The sequence below is a fragment of the Enoplosus armatus genome, chromosome 14 (assembly GCF_043641665.1).
Source record: "Enoplosus armatus isolate fEnoArm2 chromosome 14, fEnoArm2.hap1, whole genome shotgun sequence".
Classification (NCBI taxonomy): Eukaryota; Metazoa; Chordata; class Actinopteri; order Centrarchiformes; family Enoplosidae; genus Enoplosus; species Enoplosus armatus.
The window spans coordinates 9,192,729-9,217,512 of record NC_092193.1 but is presented as its reverse complement, the minus strand read 5'-3'; the positions used below and the strand labels follow the sequence as shown (position 1 = coordinate 9,217,512).

Here is a 24,784-nt window from a genome sequence, read left to right as displayed (position 1 = left end):
CACAAGAGCCAAAAGCAGACGGGCGGCTTCTTCTAATAAACACTCGGGAAAAACAGGTCATTATGACCTTAGTATCCTCCAGTAAAAGAAAACCATCGGATAGCTTTTACGCGGCAGCATTCTGCTTGCATTTTTTGCTTTGGATTTCGTGTGCCGTGTCCGGAGAGGAGGATCATCAGTTCAGCGTTGAGGTAAGATAAATGGCCTTCCCTCCCCGGTTATCACAAATGACCGAGCTCTCTCCTCCACATCATCTGCCTCAGCGTGAAAAACATATATATTGGCTTCCCACGCTATCCGTGGGCACAATTACCATAACGCATAACATGGATACATTGTAAGCCTATCAGGAAGGCTCACGCGCTTAACGGCGAAAATATCGAGCATTCCTCATTTGTAGAGTGCAATGAAACAGAAGGATGCTCATTTTATTACACTGCGGTCCATGAGCTGAGCCGCTCCAGCCCACCGATCCCAAATGTGCAGCCTAGATATGATTGGTCTATTTCAACAGAGCTGTCCTACAGCATCATGTTTTGATTGCTAGATATACTTTTGTGACAGGCCGTCATGAAGTCAGACATGCTTTGGCAGCATCATAGTGTTGGAGGGGATTAAACATAACATAACAGACACAAGTTGCATAATAGGATTTGTTTTTTGTACCTTATTAATTGATGTCATTTTCATCCTCACCTCAGGCTCCCCTCCCACCACTCTGAAGAAATTAAATGCTGAGGCTGACAGTCACACACACACACACACACACACACCATTATTCAATTTTATGGCTTACTGAAATCTGCCCGATATCTCTCTAAGATCTGTGCCTTTGAACTAACACAACACACACAGGAAACACACCCACAGGAGAGAGGGGAAAAAAAGGAAGGATAAACAAGGCGTTTAGCTCAGCAGAAAGAGGGATAGAGGCAGAAGGGGGAGGGACGGACAGAGGAGACAGCTAGTCAGATTAGCTAGCTGGAGCATATCTCATAGGCTGTGTAGTGATGAGGAGGCAGCTGGTTCGCGTGTGGACAGCTGTGGGTAAGCGTGGGCACCTCGTGGCAGCTCAGCTTCAGGATTGAGTCCGGCTGTGACCCCTGGATGATGCTCGGTCTCACCTCTCCCCTCTGTACCAAGCCGCACTCTCGGTTTGTAGGGCAAGAGGAGGCAGGGCCACAGTCCTGCACATGTATACTGACCGGCAGCCGCAAGACACAAACACTGACTAAGGTCACTAGAAGGGATTCAAATACAAACAGATGCACTGGTGTCCAGGGAGCCTCTGAGCAAACAGACATATTTAAACCTAAACCACTGCTGGATAGACAATTTCTGCAAACAATAGACTATTTACATGCAAATTGTACCACTTTAAAGCTTCTCAACGCTTCATCCACACTGTGGCGTTAAATATAAATATAACCACAGCAGCTTGTTCTCAGTGTAGTTTGTTTTCTTGCAATAATAAAAAATGCATTGTAGCAATGGTTAGTCACCTTACAGCCTTTTGTGAGGAGCAGAATGAATGACGCACAGCCATATTCTTGTTGATTTTTATTATGGGATTGGCCATTTACTGGGAAGAAGTGGGTAGGGTAACTCAACAAACAATACTTTGTCCTCATTAAACAGCTTCTGTTGTGGTGCCCTTGAACAAGGTACCCCAGTCACTGCTGTGGAGGGATGTCTGTGTTTGTGCTAGACAGCCTCAAAGCGTTAAGTGAAATATGAGTGGTGAAAAAGAGGAAATATTGGAATAGTTACATGTGGGACCAAATTCAATCAAACACAAAATGAAGGAGATTCAAGTTTATAGCTGCAGCTAATGGGAAGACAAGAAGAGAATGTCTTTTATAGCCTTTCACTTTTGATGTATTGCACACAACACAACAGCTCGGCTGATACATGAACATTGTAGTAGATGATTAACTCATTTATTATCCGAACAAACTTGCAAAATGTGAATGTTCAACGACCTGGATGTGATTCAGCCTAGGACCTTTTTCGCATGTCATCTCCATGTCTTTCCTTTCGTTTTCTCTCTACCCTGAGTTTTCTAATAAGGGCAAAGAGTCTAAAACAAGTCTTAAAATAGCCACGATGTGAAGACCCAAATCTTTTTCCTTCTTCTTCGCCCTCGCAGGGATGGCTACAGAGGTATGGCTACCTTCCCCGCACAGAACCGGGAATGTCTGTCCTGCGCTCGGCCCAAACCATGCACTCAGCCATCGCTGCCATGCAGCGCGTCTATGGTCTCAATGTCACAGGGACACTGGATGAGAAAACCAAGGAGTGAGTATACACGCATGCCATGGACAAACACTAGCTGAGGTGCACATGCACTTTCACAAGGCCAGTGATGTCACATTAATGCAAACGCTCATTCATTTAAAATGCAGAAGGAATGGCTATCAATATTTCAATGAATTAGTGAAGGAACAGAAATAGATTCATTTCACCCCCCCCTCCCCCCCATCACCTTGCCTGAAACAACCTCAGGTGAAGGTTTTAACACTTTTCCTTCTTCTCATTTTGCATGATGATGCAGTGATATCACGCTGAGGTGAGAATTGATGTTTTGCCTATGTATTATGTGTGTTCTGTACCTGTGATGATCTGCTGTGGTATGAATGAGAAAACATTATGATTTCCTCTCAGCTGCCATTGAGATTCTGATCTACGTATTGATTGTAGTTTGGAGTAGTTTAGTGGTACTGTGCACTTTTTTTGCGGCTGTGATTATCTGGCACCTGTCAGGAAGAGAACTACTGAGTTCACTTCAGTGCTTTATGTTGTCTTGTGATGGTGTTTGCCACCCAACTTTTATCAAGCAAACTAGAGTCACCCTCCCTTCTCGTCTTTTCTCTTCTCTTCTCCTCTTTAAGTTGGATGCAAAAGCCTCGCTGTGGAGTTCCGGACAAATTTAAAAGTGCTGCGAGGTCGCGGAAGCGGAGATACGCGCTGACGGGACAGAAGTGGCAGCGTACACACATCACCTACAGGTGAGAGATAGTGGAGGCAGTTGTCATAGCGACCATTCAGTTTTGGAGCGCTTATTGTAGGGTTCAGATGTGCCAGTGTTCATTTTCTCAACTCTCCTCTGTCGCTCCTCTTTAACCGCCCGCGATCACATGCTCTTTGTTGTCATAGGGACTGCACAAATACGTCACATATGTGGGCTCACACACACATAAATGTAGTCAACATCACACATCCAAGTTAACACATACTCACAGCCCATGTGTGCTATGTTTACTTTCCAGTGTATAAATAGCTTGCTGGCAGTTATTTTAACCCTCTTCCATTTATTCTGTCCTTTTCATAAAACAAAACAAACCATTTCAGCTGAGTAGCGTGAAGATTGAAGGCTTTCCTCTCCCTCATATAATATGTTTGAAGATCCTGAGTGTAAATTGTCCGTAATCTCAGCAGAAATATTCAAACTCTCATCTTATCTCGCCTGATTAAGCTCCAGTTTTTAATAGGTTCTGAGGAGGACTGATAAACGGGACTCTGGCACAACTGCAAATTGACAGGTTACAGCAGTAATAGACGATAACACTGTCAATTTATTCAAATCCTTCCTTCCTCCATGAATTTGAATTGATGAGCCACCTCTCCTAATGGAATGTCAATCAGTGCTGAGCCAGTGCTGCTGCTGACTGCACTTTATTCATGAAAATGAGTGGAGAGAGAGGGAGAAGATTTCCCATTCCTCTCTGCCTGCCAGGGACTGATAACGACTGCTGTGTTAAAAGTTCAGTAAAAGCTGCTGGGCTTGAAATAGTTGTGTCAAGTGCAACTTTTCTTTTTAGTGTCTCCTCATTTTGAAAAGCAAAAATGTTCACTCGAAATTAATGGGATAACGAGGCACTGGGTTGATGCGGTATGTATTTTATTTCCACTTCTCCTGAATGTTTTGTTCCCCCATAGTTTCAAATGATTGCTGCGCCATTTACATCCATGTCTTTTATTACTATGAGCACAGTATGTAAACTACAACCTGCAGAGCATTATAGCTTCTACCTCTCAGCAGCCTTTTAAATCAGTTTGCTCTTTACACAGCATAAAAAATGTCACGCCAAAGGTGGGTGCCCGGGAGACTCACGATGCCATCCGGCGGGCATTTGATGTGTGGCAGGGTGTGACTCCCCTACGCTTCGAGGCTGTTCCATACAGCGCCCTGGAGACTGGCAGGCGTGACGTGGACATCACCATCATCTTCGCTTCGGGTTTTCACGGCGACAGCTCGCCCTTCGATGGGGAGGGGGGATTCCTCGCCCACGCCTATTTCCCGGGCCCAGGCATAGGAGGGGACACACACTTTGACTCAGATGAACCCTGGACACTGGGGAACCCCAACCATGATGGTGAGTGAAAGAAAGAGTAGGTGTAAACTTACATCTAGAGAAAGAGAACGTGGTGGTAGGGAAAAGATGGTTACAAAGAGCCACCAAGGAAAAAAAGTACAGCAGGAGAGTGGACAGAAAATTATCAAAGGAAGAGATTAAGATTATTGGGGAAGAAAGGAAAAGAAAGTAGAGGAAGACACTTTGTTAAATGCAGAATGTTGGCGAGTAAATAAAAAGGAGTGAGGAAAGCACTGAGAAACCGAAAAATGGGCAGTCATCAGGGGAGACAGATAAGGACTGATGGAAAGCAAATAGTGGAAATACAGATGGCTAGGCAGGAGGGCAACGTGACAGAGATGGTATCACAGGGCAGGGTATGAGGGATGCTTAACCAAAAACAAAGAATGCAGCGATGTCTTTGATCGGGCTGTGCTCTGTAAAGACGCATCACCCCATCTGTCAGGATTTTGATGCTTTTTTTCTGCATAATAAGCTCTTCAGATGACAGGATAGAAAGCTTTGCTATTTTAAGACATTGGTTGCTGGCACATGATTATGGCTATTCTGTTTTTAGTGGATTTGATGTAGCTCAGTGGTGTGCTTCAAGAGAAGTACAACAGAAAAGTGCCCAATACACTGTATAATCATATCATTACAAAATTGAAAAAAAAAAATGATGTCATGTCTTAACAACACGTCATGTCTTTGCGTTGTCTTGTCTTATATCTTTGGGTTGTGTTATGCTATGTTGTTGTGAGGATATTAGGTAAAGTTAGGTTTGTTTATTCTTGGTTATGTTGTGTTGGGCTGTGCTGTGTTATGTTATATTATGTTATGTTGTTTTATGTTGTGTTGGGATGCGTTATGCTATGTTATGTTATAATAATAATTATGACCTCTCATATCACATAATTATGTTATGTTATAATAATAATTATGACCTCTCATATCACATAATTATGTTAGGTTAAAATAAGTTATGTTGTGTGATATTGTTTCATCGTATGTGATGTGATTTTAAGTTGTGTTGTGCTGTGTTATGTTAAACTGTTATGAATATGATAGGTTAATATTGGGTAATGTTATGATAGATTATGGTTAGGTTATCCACAGGGTGGCCCACATTAGGGCCACCCTGTGGATTCTGGCAGGGTGCAGCAGACCAGAGAGGGAGAGAAGATGCCTTTCTTACCGTGCATCCACACACACTTTAATTACCCTACCTACAGGGCGCCAGGCTTGTCAGAGCACCACCAGGCTACTTCACTAATACCCATGCCATATGCTTACATTTTATCCTCCCATTAGTGGAAGAGTAGGGTAACAGCTCACATTGTGTTTGTTCTGGGAAACTGCTTGCCACCCATCAGCTCCCCTCCCTCCCTCCCTCTCTTTTGTTCTCGTACTCTAATGGTAATTGTCTCAGACTCCCAAGTCAAATTCATGTTCACCCTTGCACAGTGTCCCATGGTTATCCATGTTGAGTGCTGAGGCTGATTTTGAAAAGCTCCTGTCTCAGTTTATGTGTCTGGAAAGCTGTGCAACCTTTAATGGGCTTTCACAGCAGTGTAATTGTAAATGCTGCATGTTGACATGTGCGCTAATGGTAGCTGTGGCCTGTCTCCTGGGAGTCCTTATGGGACATTTTTGGTCAGGTGGAAGAGGCTGGTTGTGTTAGATAAATGGAGGAGGGGGAGGTGTAACCTTTTAGATGCTGGCTCAGGGTCAGTGGTTGTTCTGTGCTGTGCTGCTGGCAGGAGTGGATATCATGTTTTAAAGGGCAACAATCTCCTGGGGACAGCTTCAGTCACAAGCTGTACATAAATGGTGTACTTTTTTCTAAATCAGGTTGACACTATGAGCTGAGTGCTGACCATAGACACTGACCGCGACATTTTTCCTTTTTTCATTTGTCCGTGTGTCTTTGAATGTGATACGAACTAGACCCACAATGTTTCCCTGTGCTATGCCGACATTTGTATGTGTTCAGGTGCATTATATTTCCGGTGCCCTGGGCAGCGTGAGTGTGTGTGTGCCTGTGGCTTATCTTCTCTTATTGAGCAAAAGAGGAAAAGTGCTCATGCTTTGCAATTTACCTCCAGTAATCTTTACTTGCACTACATTGCACCACATTAGCTCAATGGAAGTTAAGTCTGGACCAGAGGGCTGCAAGTAATGATTATTTTCATTGTTGATTAATCGAGCGGTTATTTGTCAATTATTATGTGTTTAATGGTTTGTCTATGAAATGTCAAAAAAAAAATGACATCACAAGCTCTGAGAACACAAAGTATCTATTAGTCTTGACTAATCAAGTAATCACTACAAGACCTGAGAGAAAGTTGATTTTAATGTGCCTGCCTAATATGCTCCCACATGTCTTATCTTACATGTCTACATTTCTTGGAATGAACACATTTTAGCCATGAGCTCAGCTTCAGTTGGAAAACAATGATTCATAGAATATACAGCTGGTTATATAGATGCCTAGTAATTAAAAATATTTCCATACTAATCTTATTTCTTAGTGTATGTCTCTTGTATTAATGAGTGTGTCTGTGCATGGGTGTGTTTTCTTCTTCCTCTGTTTCATCATGGCACCCATAAAGTCACATTCATTCTTCTCCACCTCTTGTATCTACTGTATGTACTGTACTGTATGCCATATATGATGGAGTGTTTTTGCATTCACATTGCCCTCTTCCCCTCTCCAGGAAACGACCTGTTCTTGGTTGCTGTGCATGAGCTGGGCCACGCCCTCGGTCTGGAACACTCTAATGACCCCACGGCTATCATGGCTCCTTTCTACCAGTACATGGACACAGAGAACTTCAAACTACCTCACGATGACCTGCAGGGCATCCAGAAAATCTATGGTAACCCTCTGCTTCATGCATTAGTCTCTCTCTTTAGTAAGTACAGCAGAGATGATGAAGAAGTTGAACAAAGAAAAACTAAATTCTAGTACTTAGAAAGTGGTGAGATGGAGCCCTTGAAGCAATGCTGCATATGTATTATATCGTTCCAACACTTAATTGAAGCTCTATTCCAAAATATTATAAATAATGAATCCCTGAAGGTAACTTGGCCACCATTACAAATGTTGCTGTAACATCCAGTTATGTTGGGTTGAATGTCAGAAAACACCATTTCATCAAAACATCGACACTGTAAACTTAAACTGCACAGACAAAAAGGAACAGTGTTGAAGGAGGATGAAGTAATATTTCTTTCTGTCTAGGTCCACCAGATAGAGCACCCCAGCCCACCAGGCCCCCACCCACGGTCCCTCCACCTCGCTTCCACCCTCCATCAGACCCCCGTAAGCATGACCGCCCCGCCAGACCCCATCGCCCTCCACAGGGGGCCAAGCCCTCCAACCCCAACTCCAAACCCAACATCTGTGATGGAGGCTTCAACACCCTGGCCATCCTCCGGCAGGAGCTTTTTGTGTTCAAGGTAGAGTAGATCATCCGCCTGAGTGAACATGGCTGCTGGTTTTAAAGCAGTTTGGGATGATGATGATGATGATGATGATGATGATGATTCTACCTTGTCCATTTCTATAGGACCAGTGGTTTTGGAGGGTACGGGACAATTCAGTCGTCCCTGGCTACCCCATGCAGATCAACTACTTCTGGAAAGGCTTGCCTCCCAAAATTGATGCCGTGTATGAAAACAGTGAAGGGAAGTTCGTCTTTTTCAAAGGTAACAAAAGCAAGAGAATTTTCTGTTTTTGGATAACTTTTTGATTTATTAATGGTACACTGTGGAGTTTTTGACCACTAGTAAACTCAGTAGGACGCACATGCACACACGAGAGTACACGGGCGACGTGATGCGCATTTCTGCCAGCGGTTTCATGTTATTTCGTTGATTGACAATTGGTGGTGGTAAGAAATGTAGCAATGCACCAACAAAGGCAAGGATGAAGAAGACTGCCAGCTAGCAAAAATGGATGCAAACAATGATTTGACATATTTAAAAAAAAAAATCAGCTTTGAAAATGTTTTATGAGGAAGGAAATGCTTTCTACACATTTGTCAAACACACAATGCATTTTAGTGAAAACGCTGAATGTAAACATAACTTTTTTTTGTTTAGAAGTACATTCGGATACCCTTATTTTTTCTTTTTGATTTTTTTTCTAGATTCAATTCACAATCTTAAAATAGATTAAGTTAATCCGCAAAAAAATAGAAAAAAATTTCTAACAAAATAAAAATAGATTACACAAATTATCTTTAACAATTTATCCATAGTTACAAATATATAGCAGTTCTGAAATTCTAAACTATAATGTAATAACTGAGAAGTTACAAAAAAGACAGTAATAGAAGTGTTCTTTTATTGCATACCACCACTACAAATGAATGTGTGTATGTGAGCGCTCTAAACACACAGTAATATTTCATCGTATAGCATCTGACCAGGTGACTTTGAGGTTGTTTTGGTTCTGTACGGCAACAGAACGGGTGCAGGTCCAGTACAGCCATCCGTCCATCAGGCAGATTAACATGACATCTGTCACCCAGTGGGATCAGAGTGCCTCATGCTTTATTTATTCACTCAGGGGGACTTAACTGTGTGTGTGTGTGAGTGTGAGTGTGAGTGTGAGTGTCTTGCTACTTACTGCAAGCACACCACCACAGCAGCTCTCCCTGCTATGCCTCAGGCACTTATGATCAAACTGAATTAAATGCAACAATAGCTCCAATAAAACTGAAAACAACGAGTCTCGGCGGAGCTGCCTTCAGAGCATCATCCTGCTGTTTATTGTATTATAGATAACACTGCATAGATTTTCTGCGGTGCAGATATTTTGTAAACGAGGTGATACATCTGACCTTTGAAATCACAGGAATAGAAATAAATAGACTTGCTGGGGAAAAAAAACCACACACACACACACACACACACACACACACACACTCAGAGGGCTTCAAATGAGTTGAGAGCCCAGCAGTGTTTTGTCTAGCGCGATTTTTGAGGTCATCTTTATGATAATATCTTTGTGTGTGTATTTTAGGAAACCGTTTCTGGGTCTTCAAGGACACAACTCTCCAGCCTTCATACCCTCAGGACATCTCGCTGTTCGGGAGCGGCATGCCCACTCAGAGCATCGAGACAGCTGTCTGGTGGGAGGATGTCGCCAAAACCTACTTCTTCAAAGGAGACAGGTCTGTGAGGAACGATTATTAGTACTGTTATGAAGTCAAGCAGTTGGGAAGAACTGAAACCGAAAAACAAGTATGAAGACCATCTATGGCTGAAATCTCTATTAGTCTTTTGTTAAAGCCAATGAATTGACTCTGTGTTACCAAATGCAGCACGTTGTGGAGTGGATCCCACAGACAAAAGAATAAAATAAAACATATTTGTCAGCTCCTTCCCTTCTGATCCTCTTTATCAATGCAGTTTGTCTGTATTTGGAACATTTAATTATTTTTGGGACTGTTTTCCTTGAGATATTTAATAATTTTGCAGGTTTGTTGATCGATGCGTCGTCAATTTTGTCACAGATTAGCTGTAAGCTGTCACATGTTGCTTTGAAAATGCTGATTGCCTATTTAACAGCTGACAAATGCTGCTTATTGGCATTCAACCCATTATGACAGAATGTTAGAGCAACATTTGTAATGAAGATTACATTCCTTCAGAGTTTAAGTCTTCTTCTGTCAAATATTTATATTGTTTTGTTAGTTAGTTACCTGCAGTTGGTGAATTGAAACAAGGGATTCTTTCCAAAACAACCAAATCAGAGAATCTGTCGTTTATCTGTTTGCGTTGCAAGGGTCTTAAAGTTTGAGAGTATGCCAGTGTGACTCACATGTTTGTTCAGCTGTCATGATAAATCATGTCCTCAGAGGTCAGGGGACCCTGTGGTGAAAGCTGACAAAATGCTTTGTCATGATACTGTCATCCTTCAACCTGCTGCTGCACATCATGACAAACAGGACGTTCTGTCCATCGTCCCAAACGTGATTTCATCTCTCTCTGTGTGACAGGGTGGTGTTTGTTCTTATTCAAAGAAATGACACAGTGTGGCAAGATTTATGTGTGTGAGCGCCGGCGTGTGAGAAGCAGATCAATCACAGCAACCTGCAGAAAAAAAATTCACCTGGCCGTTAAACACAGTACGGGTGATTGATTGATCGCTTTCTCTGGTCGTTCGAATTCAGTTGCTTATAATTAAATGGTCAGATTGAGGGTGAAGAAGGTTTTTCTCTATTGTGTGCATGTGGTGTCAAATGAAGATGATGAAGGTGTTTTCCTAATTTGCTTGCGTTTTATCTATTTGCATGTGTTTTCTTAAACTGCAGTGCGTCGAGCTCTCAGGGCCACTGTAGTGATGACTGTTTTTTAAGTTTGACTACAAGTTACAGACAGCAGACAGTCACTGTAAACATAGTGCGCAGACGTTTTGACTTTGATATTTTTTCACATCTGGTCACCTTCGTCTTTGTCAGTGTGTGATCATTTTTTTCCCGTGCGATGGGACTTTTTATCTTGGCTACACACACACACACACACACACACACACACACACACACACACACACACACACCTGGCACTACTTCTTGAAAAGCCTGGATTCAAGAATGCACACCCTTTTCACATTTGCTTCTCTTAACTATGTTTGATTTTGTCCCGAGTTTGAGGTCCTGTTCAAGGGACACTGAGGCGGTCTGTCAGGATGATTTGGATGCTGATGATGGTTGACAGAATAGAATAGGGAAGTTAATAGCCTCTTTATACTCTGGAAGATTGACAAATAGATCTTGTGCTTCAGCGTAGGTGGATTTGGTAACTGTGTCCATGTGTTGGATTAATTAAACTCTGTGCTGATTTGTGTTTGTGTGGATTTGTGCATACTTGCAGGAATGTGTAACTTCCTCCTACTTGGGATTGACCTAAATCAGCACATTGTTACTGCAGGGTCAGGTGTCTGATAGGAGTACATGTCACAGACCAGCTGTGCTCATAAAGCTATTTCTGTCTGTCCTGTCTGTAGATACTGGAGGTACAATGAGGACATGAGGACCATGGATCCAGGTTATCCCAAACCCATCACCATCTGGAAGGGCATCCCTGACTCTCCACAGGGGGCTTTTGTGGATAAGGCCAATGGTATGCCAGCTTTATGGACCATGTAACTAGTCAGTGAGATCAGTAGTTTGACACACTGGCATCACATAACTATTGACATTTATAAAAGGTCAAGAGAAACAACTTCAAATACTGTAGAGAGACCTGGTTTGGTTTCAAATGTGTTGTCCTGAATGCCTACTTGTCTACTTCTCTAACAGCCATTTACCATAACTTCCGCTGTAATTTCCTAATTCAATTAAATGTATAAACTATATGTATGCAATCGCAAATATGAGGAAGTGCTGCTTGTTTGTATCATACATGATTGTAAATTATATATTTTTTGACGTTTTTTAGACTAAACGATTAATCAATAATGACAATATAGTTGCAGCCCTTCATTGCAGCTTCATTTATAAGCAAGCAAAAGCACACAACATGGACAGAATATAGAGAAACATTAACACATAGTCACTGATTTGGCTGCACGATAAAGTGATACATGCGACTGCACAATACTTATGCTCTTTAGTTAAGCTGTTGTGTCCAATAACAATAACAACAACAATACCTCCCTCCAGGCTTTACCTACTTTTACAAGGGAAAGGAGTACTGGAAGTTCAACAACCAGCTGCTTCGCGTGGAGCCTAGCTACCCGAGGTCCATCCTGAGAGACTTCATGGGCTGTGACGGCCTGCCTGCCGACCCCGACTGGGACTGGAGCCCCCCGGTGGCGGAGGAGCGCCACTACGACAACGGCGACGTGGACGTTGTCATCAAACTGGACAGCGCGGGGGGCACGGAGAAAGCAGTGGCCATCGCTATCCCCTGTGTCCTGGCGCTGTGCATGATGGTCCTCCTCTACACCGTTTTCCAGTTCAGGAGGAAGAGCACACAGCGCCACATACTGTACTGCAAGCGCTCCATGCAGGAGTGGGTCTGAGGGACTGTTACTGCACTGTATAGCGAGGGGTGTGAAGCTCTGATAAAGGTCTAGTTATTACTTGAAGCCCTGAGTACAGTAATTGGAAGCACTGTAAAGGGTACAGTACATACTGTAAGGACCGCCGTGTTGGCAGATTTTAAAACTGCTTGAACTCGTAACGTGCAAGCTGCAAGGAAGCGAAACGATCAGCAGGACGTTTCTGCGTCACTGAAGACAGTGAGGGAGCCACATCCCCTATGTCCAACTAATATGTATGTATCTGCTTTGACTTTTTTTCTGTATCTTGGAATGAACTCAATTAAGTGAGACAGAGTTAAGCTACTGTAAGTGGGACCTTTGTCTATCCCCGTCTCTGCACGCCGCTTAAAAAGCCCTTAGCACTAACTTCAGTGGACAAATTAGATATAGGCTTCTACTTTACTTTCATTTTTTAATTAAATCGCTCTGAGCTGTGCTTTTTTTTTCATTTGGGTCCCTGTAAAAGATTATTCATTGTGTGGAGGACTGATACACAAACCAAATATGACCTTTTCTTCCAAAGAGGATTACTGCTCGATGTTGTTTTTGATGGGATATTTTTCCTCCGTGGATCGAACATTGTGGCATCATACTCAGATTTTCTTTCGCCATTGGTATTCACATCCACCCGTCTGCTCTGTAATCTGTGGGGATAGGAAGCAGCCGTTAGTAAGAGCTAGGAACTCAAGACTGTGGTGGCAGTCTATCTCCAAAACAGGGGCCAAAAACCTCTCTGCAATATTTATGAGACTGCCTTAATCACAGATTGCTTAAACTCCCTTCTCTTTCTCTCTGCTTCTCTGGTCAGGAAGCTGGATGCTGAATGACACAGTAGGAATAAGAACAGCGTATGAAGGCATTAATTACTGTCCATGATGCAATTTCAAAACCAGTAATTAAGGACAGTTTGATCCACAATGGGTTCATTGCGCTTGAAAAATGTGCTAAGCTGTGCTAAATACCTGATGGCAAGTAGGCTATCAGCTTTCATGTACTGCCTCACCGGAGGGTATGAGAGAGAAAGGGAAGGTTAGTTGTGTGTGTGTGCAAGAGACAGTAATTACCCACACTGTATATGTACTGTGCTGTACTGTAGTGTCAGTTATTGAACAGCTAACATCCTGCTTCCCCTCTTTTTTTTCCTGCCAAGTTTGGACACTAATACTCCAAACAGTGTCAGTCCATACATTTTAAACAGCTTTACTAATCCATATTTTTTCCCCCAACTTTTATACAATGTTTGTAAGTTTACATAATATTTCACATAGCACGGGATGCAGAGAAGGAGGAGAGAAAAGAGAAAGGAGGGAAAAAAAACTACTACATGTACCCATTTTTAAAATGAGACACATACAGTATTTCTCGTTAAAAAAAATAGTCATTGCTGTATCTCAACATCAACCTTCTATCAGTGGCCAGTGCTTTTTGCCCAGATTGCTCCATCTTCTCACCAAGTTATTGCAAATAATTTTCAAGGAAATGCAAAAGTTGCAAAGAAGAAAACATGTCTAAACAAAAACAAGAATGAATCTGTAGAAATAAAGAAACTTACTGAATTCTGGATGTCAGGAAAAAAACAAGTTAAACCGCTTTTGCCTGTGTGTTCAATAATGGAACCAGGTTGTTATATGCACTGTAATTGTAATTATCCAACACAAAAATATATACTTATGTTATATTAACAAATTACTAATAAATGTTTATAAAAACTACTCTAACATTGTTGGAATTAACAGGTGTATTGGACAACCAAAACCAGCTAAATTAAGTCTGATGACAAATATGTCACGTATATATCATGATCTATGATGTTACAAATATATATGACATCATACATAAACCACAATATGTTTCAAAGAGTTTAATCAGCTGAGAAACAATTAACTGATGACATAACAAGAGGCAGACTCTCTATGAGGTGAGATGGAGCTAAACTGAGCAGGAGCCCATGTGTTGCCTGGATCTTAATGAAATATATTGCCCTGCAATTGCCTTTGAATGCTGCCATACACGTGACAATGTGGTTGTGTCATCTGGCAGAGATGACCTGTGAGCATTCGTGGTTTTGTTTTATATATTTGTGCTCCTTGATTTTCCTTTTTTCTTTTACTTTAAATGGTCATCAACATCAACTGTACAGGATATCTGACATAATCTTCCATTGATATCAAGGCAATGACATTTTATAACATATCACAGAAGGAATTAGCGACTTTAAAATGTACTTATCTATGAATTATCTACAGAAGGAGAGTGACGGGTTGAACCTTGATTAGATGTGGTTTTATCTTACATAAGGGCGATGCATGCCGTTGTTAAGCTGAGATGTAATTCTTTCAGAGCTGCTGGATCATTTCAGATGCTCTTGTACTCTCCAGTCTTTCTCATTAGGGTTAAATGAAGTGATCAGCGTTGCAGGTTTCTGTTGGATGCATTGACAGCTCCAAACTGTCATCTTTTTATGAACCATGTGAAATTGCTAGCTTCCAGTCTGTCCTTCCCCGCGCTCCAATCTTCAGGCGAATGTCAAAATGATGAAAGAAAATGTGCACATTTTAAAAGAGAGCAAACATTTCCTAAAGCTGTGCTGAATCGCATATCAGTCCATGTGTTGATCCATGGCCACTGTAATTCAAGGTGGAGGCAAAAAACCTTTGGCTCAGTGTCGTGTGTGATGTCTTATCAGTTTGTGTGTTTGTGTTGAGGGTCTGATGGCTCCAGCGAGCGTGAATTAAAGACAGACCAGTGAGGCGAGTCGGTACTATATTTATTGCCGTATTTATTCCTCTATGCTCAGCACCTCAAATCTTGCATTGCATTGTACTGAGGGCAAGAAGCTGTCAATAAAGTGGGTTTGAAATGCAATGTTTTTTTCTTTTTCTAGTCACTACTGAGTAATCCTCCTCCCTCTGTTGCTGCCTCAACAACAAACAATTCATCTGGTGTGAGTGTTTTTTCCATCTTTGAGAGGTAAATCACTTGAAAAGGTTACATTTACGCAGGTCTCTGACATTTAAATCACTTGAAATACCTGACATTTTAAATGTGGGCTGAGTGTAAGTGGGAAGTCTCAATGCTCTGACCTGTCCCTCTTTATCTCCAGACTCCTCAGTGCTTTTCTTGTCTGCACTGACACACGCTGCTAAGCATTAGTCATTAAAGGAAGTAGATGGGGCCGATTAGACAGCAGTCGATACGTCGAAGAGGCGAGGGTGCGGAAGAAGAGACGAGGAGCAATCATTGCAGTCAAGATCTCATACACAGATACGTGCAGCATAGTCCGAGGCATAGTTTATGAGAAGTAAACATATTGCGTAATATGTACATAAAGAGTGTATACTGTCTGCTTGGGAGAATTTTGTTTTTAATCCGTCCATTCAATGGATAAAGAAAATGCTGTGTGTTGTAAATAAAACAAGTGCATAAGAAGTGTGTCCTCGTATCATGCTCTCACACACAAACATTCAAGTCAGACGCTGGTGAAAAGTTTTATAGTTCATCACCCCGAGTAATCCTCTCCAACAAAGTGGCAGCCTGAAGATGCACAACAACAACAAGCCGGTTAAGATGCAACACTGAAGAAGTTATTTATTCACCAAACTTGGATTCATTCTTGCACAACATACAGTTTATTTATAGACAGAGAACACCATATTATTTTGTCAATGTTCAGCACAAACAGATACAGCAGAGTACAATATACATACTTACTTACTTGGGCCTTTGTATTCCCTGAGGAACATAGGCCAGTCTCACGCTGCTGATGAAATGAAATGTTGTACTGGTTGCAGCTTTTACTACACCATTAGCAGGAGCTTGGTTGGGCTTGACGTGCTGAGACAGCTTGTACACGACCCTAAGCCTGTCCTGTCCCATGTGGTCTGAGACTGTAATCCATTACCAGGAGGACAATAGGCAAGGGGAGGGGACTACACAAACAAATCAACCCCAAAACACACCAGAAATGAGAAATCAAGCAGCACAAACAATAAAGTTCAACCATTTCTTGTGGGCCTTGATCTCAGAAAGAAAGTACATATCACATGTTTATATATTAAGGAAACTAGAGATAAATCCTTGATATTGATACCTGCATATTGATCAACTCTGGGTCAGTCCCCTTTCTTTTTGAGTAACAACATACATAAGTGCTCAAAAATGGATAAGGTACACGACACAGTGAAGATTCTCAGTCATCCAGCTCTTGGTATATCCACAACACAGTCACACAGTTTAATTATTTAGATTTTATTCTGAAATGCTGCTGTAAATATGTATGCAAAATGAATCTTATACCATCCATTCGATTCTAGAGGAGGAAGTAGTCATTTGGACACTTTTGAATGCTGAGTTTGATTCTCACACTATCAGCATTCAGCTCATAAATCATGCGTTTTATTTTGGTCACAAAACATTTCCAGAATATCATTATCAGGTCCCATCCCTCAACAGCATCAAGATGATTTCCACAAAAGAATGAATGAATTGAGTTGTGTAATTTAAAAACTGCTCATTGTTTTGTTTGCTGCTAGATGACGTGTTTTTAATACAGTGGATTTATGATAAACATTCAAGCCTTCAAACCTTCAAGGTTTTTTAAAATCAGGGGCACAGACTGAAATGTGCTGATTTGTAGAAATAGCCATATGTGAGCGTCAGTATAATGTAATATTATACAATAAGCCTGATATGCATTTCAGGGTTTTTCTTTTCTTCTCCTTTTTAAATTAACATGTATGTCTTTGTCTTAATACATTTAAACTCTACTATATGTATATATTAATTTATTATAGTAATATTTAATTATTTATCAATTTAACAGATTTACCGAAAGTAGTTGTTGTTTCCTATTTATGTGTTATTATGCGTTAAATTCAGTAACACATTTAAAAAATATGCTTGTGCATATGTTCATCAAGAAACTTCAGGTCTAAGAGAACAATGATATGTGATTGCTGATAATCCATTTGAAAGTAATTACTAGAATAAATGTATATAATACATTCTTTTCGATAAATGACCCCTCCCGGGGCCACCCCTCTTCAAGGGGGCTCCACCTCCTGTTCCTAAAACTCACAACCACATGTGCATGAAATCATTAAATCCTTCATTGACAGTGAAAAGCGCCTGATGGTCTTTCATAAAACAGGTGACTATTTAGTTCTTTGTTGAATTAGATATGTATGTACATCAGTGAAAAGAAATTAAAGAGGGGCGAAAATAACATCCATGAAAGGGTCAGTTCACTAAACTAAAAGTGTGTGTGTGTGTGTGTGTGTGTGTGTGTGTGTGTGTGTGTGTGTGTGTGTGTGTGTGTTCAGTGCTACAGCACAAAAGCTAGGTTTTTAGTTTTTATTCTTCTAGAATTAAGACATGAGTGAGTGAACAGTGACTTTGCTGCCCTCCGCGTGTGGCTGCTTATGTATCAGCTGCCACATGCTGCTGATACATAAGAGCATTGATTTTTTTTACTAAATCTAAACATAACCTTTCCTTAAAATGACAATTTGAAAAGGTAATGCAGGATTTTAAATGTTTTACAAGACATGAGGGCAAAAATTCAAGCCATTTAAAAATTTCCATGAAATTGACAATTGAACAAGACACAAGAAAACAGTGCATCTTCAGTGGTTACTTAATGCCCCACCACTGGGTGTAACTAAGAGGTGAAACTAATAAAGCCTTTATTTTCACAACTATCAGCTCTTATGGTCCCACGCTGGTGGACTAATGGCTTAAGGTGATGACCATGTAATCACAGCTCCCCCATTAGATTACAGCTGTGGACGTTTGTTGCATGTTATTTCTCATCTCTCTCTCTCTTCATTTCCTGTGTGCTCTCTAATATGGCCCTAAACATACTTAGTAAAAGAAGTAATTATATCATTTCATTAGACATTTAAAGGCTCCATGGTACCAAGAGGTCACTAACCAATAGGATGTTAGTTTGATTTGATGAAACTCACAAACTTTTGTGATGACTTCATTTGTCAGACTTTTTAGTTACAGTGAGGGCAGAGACACGCAAAATCCAGAGAAGCCACCAATAACTGCAAATACTTTCCACTCTTATTGCCTATTATTGCCTGTGGGCAGATAAATTGAGCAGCTGGTGGCGAGCTGATCATGAGGAGATGGCCAACGGCAAGAGATGCCTCATATGGCTGCGTTCATGGGATCTTTAACAGTTCAAGAGTCCTACTGACAAAAAGTTAATCACAGAACTTGTGACATAAATAAGCACAGAGAGATTTGAGTGGCCAAACACAATAATCAGGAAAGTCATGTGAAAGGTGATTTTTTTTAAACTTTTCTTTGGGTCAACCCCTGATTGGCAGATCATATTTTGAACAGCTATGAAGAGACATAGGAATCAGTACAGCTTTAATTTAAGTTAACTTGCTCTTGTGAGTATCGACACACCTGCCTGACACACTCTGGAAAAGAAGGAGTCCAGTCCCTACTCAGGAGCTTGGTTCTTGGCAATCGGCCCGACAATATCTGATTGGTATCGTACCACCTCTGGTACCAGCTCAGCCCCAATCATCAGGGGTCTTGAATCACTCTTAGCTACGGCCCGTCACCTGGGATCCACCACCGTAGTGGTTTTTGGAGGGGCAGTTACATAAGCAGCTCTGTAGTTTTTTTATTCATGTATTTATGGTCATTGGTGTAGCAGATGTGACCATTTTTGAGTCCAGTTGCTGAAAGGTTGTACATTATAGAACACAGTGCAAAAGTGGGTCATCCCTGTAAATTTGTTAGTTTTTTTCGAATTGGATTAGTGAGCTGGGGTTTTATGTCTCTGTGTGTGATTTCTTATGCGTGCGTATACTTGTGAGGTGTGTGTGTGTGTTTGTGTGTGTGTGTGTGCTTTTTTCAGTGACCAGAGATTCTTCGATTACACAGTAGTTTGCACAATAGTCATTATAGTCATTCACAGATCAAAAGACTTTTGTTTGCTTTACATCCGAGTGCTTATTGGTCACAGTGACCACATGAATATCAAATGATAGAGTGCCTGATGGTCATTAACAAAACAGGTGACTGTTTAGCTTTGTTGATTTGAATAGACTTTGAATAGCATTGGTATTCACTGATGCTGGTAACCAATTACAGGAAATGATGATGTGGCTTTAGTCAGCGGTGACATGACATCAATGACACGCTGATTGAACAGCATGTCATCCAGTTAAAGTGCGGCTCTCACAACTCCTCCCTCTCTGCTCACTGACAAGCGGCCTCAAGACAACACGCTGTAACATGCAGTTGATTGTAATGAAGTTAGCGGTCAGATGACGGACCGACAAACACTTTTTATTTACCAGGCTTGTCTTTTTCATGTAAATGGCCTCTTAAGGAGACAAAACTAAACCGAATGAATAAGTTTTAAAATCCTGATGATAATATAAGCTACTTTTTGTATTTGTGTTCTTTGGTGTTTTTTCTTACTGTGCAGGCCTCTGTCTGCAAATGGTGGGATTTTTATTCTTATTGTTATGAATGTAAAAAAAACATTTCACACTTCCCTCTTGTGATATGAAGTCATGCCGATAGTTTTGTTTTTTTTCTGCCCCGGTTTGGAGATATTAGATTTCATTTATTTAGGTGACGCTTTCATCCAAAGCGACTTACAATAAGTGTGGATACCATCCTAAAATTTCAAGAATCATGCAAGTACATGGACCTCATCAAATATGCTGAGCTGCTTCAAGTGCTGCATTCAGAAACAATAAGAGACAGAGAAAGAGGGTTTTTTTGCAGTTTTCATTTGAACTACTCTCTACCGGAGAATAGGCAGCATTTACAATAACAGGGACAACACAAGACACAAGTCATACCCTTCACCAAATCGATTTCAAGGATCTTCACTGGCCCTCATGACAAGCTTGATATTTTGTATAAATTGACTTGCAAGGGAGGCATCCACTCAACCAATCCTCTCAGCACTCATTCACACTCCAGCACTGCTCCACAGGAGGAAGAAACCTGCTCCACTGTGACCATGAGGACTCTGCTGCTGGCCTCCGCTCTCTTTGCAGGACTGTTTGGCTCTTTAGCTGCTGTCCCTGTTTCTGCTCCTGTTCCTGGTCCTTACCATGCCTCCTGCAGGACACTGTGGTGAGTTAGGATTGCTGATCTGGTTCTGACAAAGTCATTTTATGTCTCATGTGTAGTTATTAAACGTGAGTGTCAGGAATGTTCAGTATACTATGATTTCAAAAGAAAGTTTGACACATTACTTCTCTTTTTTTTCTAGGCTCTTTGCAACACCTTGTGCTCAAATCAGCACCAAACTGGTTCAACAGATTCAAGCCTTCAACCCTCTGGCTGGCTGTGTTGAATGTCAGTATATGGTAAGAACTTCTCTTCTGTTGATGTAAATGATGTTTCAGATGGGTAAAAAGAACAGAAATCAAGTCTAATATCAGTATAAAATGAATGAATACATTTAGTGTAATGATTTGTTGTTTTCTGTTTCAGCTTGTGTCAGCCAACCCCAACTCTATCAACGCCAACCACACTTCCCCGGACGGCCTCCAGACTGAAAACATCATCTTCGGATTCAACCCCACCGTACTGAGTGGAGGCTGCCGGGTGTTTGTAAGTATCAGTGAGGCTAACAGTGACTTCCATTATACTGTATATATAAAGGGATATACCAGTATGTTGCTTTTATAAAATTGTAGTTGTAACAAGATGTATTTATAAAGGGTTCACTCTTTTGCTCAGAAAAGTTTTATTGCAAAAGTTAAGTAATTCCTTTAGTTGGTGTGTTGCCAACAAAACAACCATTGTCACTTTACCTTCCTTCTGTCTGGAAGAGGGCGTCACATAATTCTGGACAATAAGCACACATGTTACATGTTACTGTTGTTCTAATGTTTAATATAACTGCAGGCTTGATGACCTTTTGGCTCATTTTAACTTCCACTTGAAAACTGAAAACCACTGATGAAATCATTAGCAACAATGCATACACCCTAGTATAAATTGGTGCCATGTCTTTGTTTTTAATTTACTCTCTTATTTATTAGGCACAGTCCTCTTCTCTTGGATTCGCCAGCCTTCTCGATGACGGCCTCAACTACTGCAACCTCTACAACCTGCTGTCAGGTGAGTTCAGGAGCCAGGATCACTTGACAACATGAACTGACTGCTGACACTATTTCAGATGTATTTTCATGTTTTATATCAGTGTGCTTCTACTTTGCTTTGTTGAAATATAAACTTCAGAGACTTCTTTGTTTTATGAATGCCAAGCATGAACGTGAAATGATCTAATTTCCATCCGTTTGTGTTTGCGAATGAATGTCTTGATTCCAGCGAGTGAACTCACCTCAGCTCCGGGCTTCATGGAGATGACCAATGAATGGGCTTGTCTGGGCTACGGACTCGCCACCTGTAAAGCCTAACAAGCTTCGATGCTGAGATTACTTGTTTGTTCAATTTGAATTTGAAACCTTTAGAAACTTTCCCCTCTAAGTAGACTCTGTTGTAGAAGATGTATGTACCCTAGAAATACACAAATAAAATGTTTCAACTTTATTTTGCTCTCTTCATGTGTGCATTTCATTTTTACCAGAGTTTGGAAAGATCGTTTAGACTGTTGCTGCACTAGTGTCCTCTTATGATCCTGACAACATGTACAAAGTAATATCGCAGGGTTTTCATGCCACACTGCTGATTTCCAGTGTAAATTACTTAGTTGGGTTGAATATTTTACTAAAACTAATTTTATATGTTTTACAAGATGTAAGGGCAAAAATCAAGAGGAAAAAGTAGCCAATGCTCCATATTTAAGCATTGGTATTCAGTAATACGGGACAGGACCTGGCTTTACTCTGTGGTGACATGACATCAATGACACGCTGATTGAACAGCATGTCATCCAGTTAAAGTGCGGCTCTCACAACTCCTCCCTCTCTGCTCACTGACAAGCGGCCTCAAGACGACACGCTGTAACATGCAGTTGATTGTACGGAAGTTAGCGATCAGATGACGGGCCGACAAACAGTTTTTATTTACCAGGCTTGTCTTTTTTATGTAAATGGCCTCTTATGGAGACAAAACTAAACTGAATGAATACCTTGTAAAATCCTGATGATAATAAAAGGCAGCCTCCTCTTGTCTTAAGTGGTGCCTTTATTTGTGTTTCATTGGTGTTTTTTTTCTAACTTTGGCTTTGTTCTTTTGCTCATTAAGTCACATAATTATTATTTTAGAGAAAATATTTTTGGTGCTTTAACCATAGTATAAAAGCTACAATACCAGTTCTTTATCAGGGCTGCATCTCAGACCCAGGGCTTCATTATTGCCTTTATAAATGATGTAACACTGTAAACACACAAACAAACAAACACACATAACTTTGCGTTACCTCTTATCACTGTGACTTGAGGCATGAGGAGAGACGAATCGCTCATATCTTTGATCTGATCAATTTCAATCCGCCTCGCTGGCCCTCGTGACGAGCCTTTTAGATCTAATTTTTCTTTGGAAATGTATCCACTTGCTCAGTCACAAGCTCAGATTTGTGATACTTCACTCTGTAGAGCGAGCAACCAGCACACTTTCACTTTCCAAGTTGAAGAAACCTGCTTCACTGCAACCATGAGTCCTCTGCTGCTGGCCTCTGCTCTCATTGCAGGACTGTTTGGCTCTCCAGCTGCCAGCCCCGTACCTGTTCCTTACCATGCTTTCTGCAGGACTCTCTGGTAAGACTCACTTATCTGCCTTTATCACTGGTTTCTTTGTGTCTTTGTATTCAAGCTCAGAAAGAATTGCTGTCACCTAGGAATGCCAAACATTAGAGTCTATAAAAACATCAGCCAGAGGCAAATTGTTGCTGCAAGAATAATGTGTCCTGTGAAAATTGCTCCAGGCTGTTTGGGATGCCTTGTGCTGACGTCGGCACCAAACTGTTGGAACAGATTCGAGCCTTCAGTCCTGTGAATGGCTGCGAAAAATGTCACTATACAGTAAGTTTGGTTGTTTTATTGTTTTTCTGGAGGCTTTAAGTCATTTTATATACTTATACTTTACTTATACAGATGTTGAAACATTCCTTTTTCTGTTTCTCCTCTCATCATAATTTAAGATACTAGCCTGTGCTTGCAAACATTATTGAATTATTGAATGAAAATCAAATTACAGATGACAAATTTGCCTCAAAGGGGTTTATACAACATACAACAACCTGTATCCTTAGACCCTTAATTAAGATGAGAAAAAACTATTATCATAAGTGTTATTAATAACTTCAAGTTAAGGTCAAGTTTGTGTATTACATTTTTGTCAGTGGGTCTTTCTTTTGTGTTTTTAAGGTTAGCTGTTGAGGATGTAAACTGTTCCTGATACTAATCATAACAGCAGGGGACAGTCTTTTAAAAGCACATCTATGAATCTTTAATCTCTATTTTAAGTCTTCGCTGTGATATTGCTTCTTCTAAAGAATATGTTGGCCAGAGATTTTCCCTTTGACGTATCCAACATAGAGTACAGTGTATGGCCAAACATATGTGGACACTCTCGTCCACTTATATTTACCCGTGTTGTCCTCCATTCCAGCTTGTTTCAGCCACCAACGCATCTATCCAGGCCCGCCACACTTCCTCAGACAACCTGCACATTGAGAGCATAGAGTTCAGCCTTCAAACCACCATCCTGACCAGCAGCTGCCGCGTGTCTGTAAGTCACACTAATATTCAAGCCATCACTAAGAGTATAACATATAAACTCAAATATTTTGTTTTTATGAAACAGGCTGAGTCTTCTTCTCTCACATTCACCAGCCTTGTTGATGGTGGCCTCAACTACTGCAACCTCTACGACCTGTTGACAGGTGAGAGTCCTTTTCTAAAAGAGATGAATTATCTGCATGCTGTTATCATTCCAAAATGAGCCTTTAAACACTTTAGTTTATTCTCTTTGTGGATGCACTGTGTGTGCAAATGAAAACGAAATACTTTACATGAATGTTGAACAATGTTTATGTGAATGAATCTTTTGATTTTAGCGAGTGGCCTCAACTTAGCTCCAGGCTTCATGGAAATGACCAATGAATGGGCTTGCCTTGGCTACGGATTCGCCACCTGCAGAAACTAACAAGCTGGCAGTTATACTGAATATATATTTCTTATGGTGCATTTGCTGCATCGTGCTTTACGCTTTTGAAAATGTATGCAAACATTTAATCCATGCTGATGATTAGACCCTCTGCCTGTGACTCTGTTCTGCACGTCTGACTCATGTTTTTGTCATTGATATGTGAAATGTAAGAGTTCTTATTGAATACAGTTAAATGTAATTAATTCACACACATATTGTTATATAATATACAATTCATGAAAATAATGTAATTCAGTGC

The 24,784-nt window shown here is 40.9% G+C and overlaps 1 protein-coding gene across 1 annotated transcript; it reads left to right on the top strand.

Moving 5' to 3' along the window:
* The first annotated feature begins 62 nt into the window (after positions 1-62).
* Positions 63-12,393, top strand: mmp16b (matrix metallopeptidase 16b (membrane-inserted)). The gene is made up of 10 exons (XM_070918206.1): positions 63-191; positions 2,150-2,298; positions 2,892-3,008; positions 4,072-4,376; positions 7,073-7,234; positions 7,600-7,817; positions 7,928-8,066; positions 9,388-9,538; positions 11,374-11,489; positions 12,032-12,393. Exons 1-10 carry the CDS (start codon positions 63-65, stop codon positions 12,391-12,393), a joined length of 1,848 nt encoding a protein of 615 aa, XP_070774307.1.
* The last annotated feature ends 12,391 nt before the right edge of the window (positions 12,394-24,784 follow it).

Bases quoted from the DNA above. Each gene is read 5' to 3' on its own strand.
- mmp16b (XM_070918206.1), top strand. From the start codon at position 63: ATGACCTTAGTATCCTCCAGTAAAAGAAAACCATCGGATAGCTTTTAC. The intron at 192-2,149 runs GTAAGATAAATG...TCGCCCTCGCAG, and splicing joins ATCATCAGTTCAGCGTTGAG to GGATGGCTACAGAGGTATGG. The intron at 7,235-7,599 runs GTAACCCTCTGC...CTTTCTGTCTAG, and splicing joins GGGCATCCAGAAAATCTATG to GTCCACCAGATAGAGCACCC.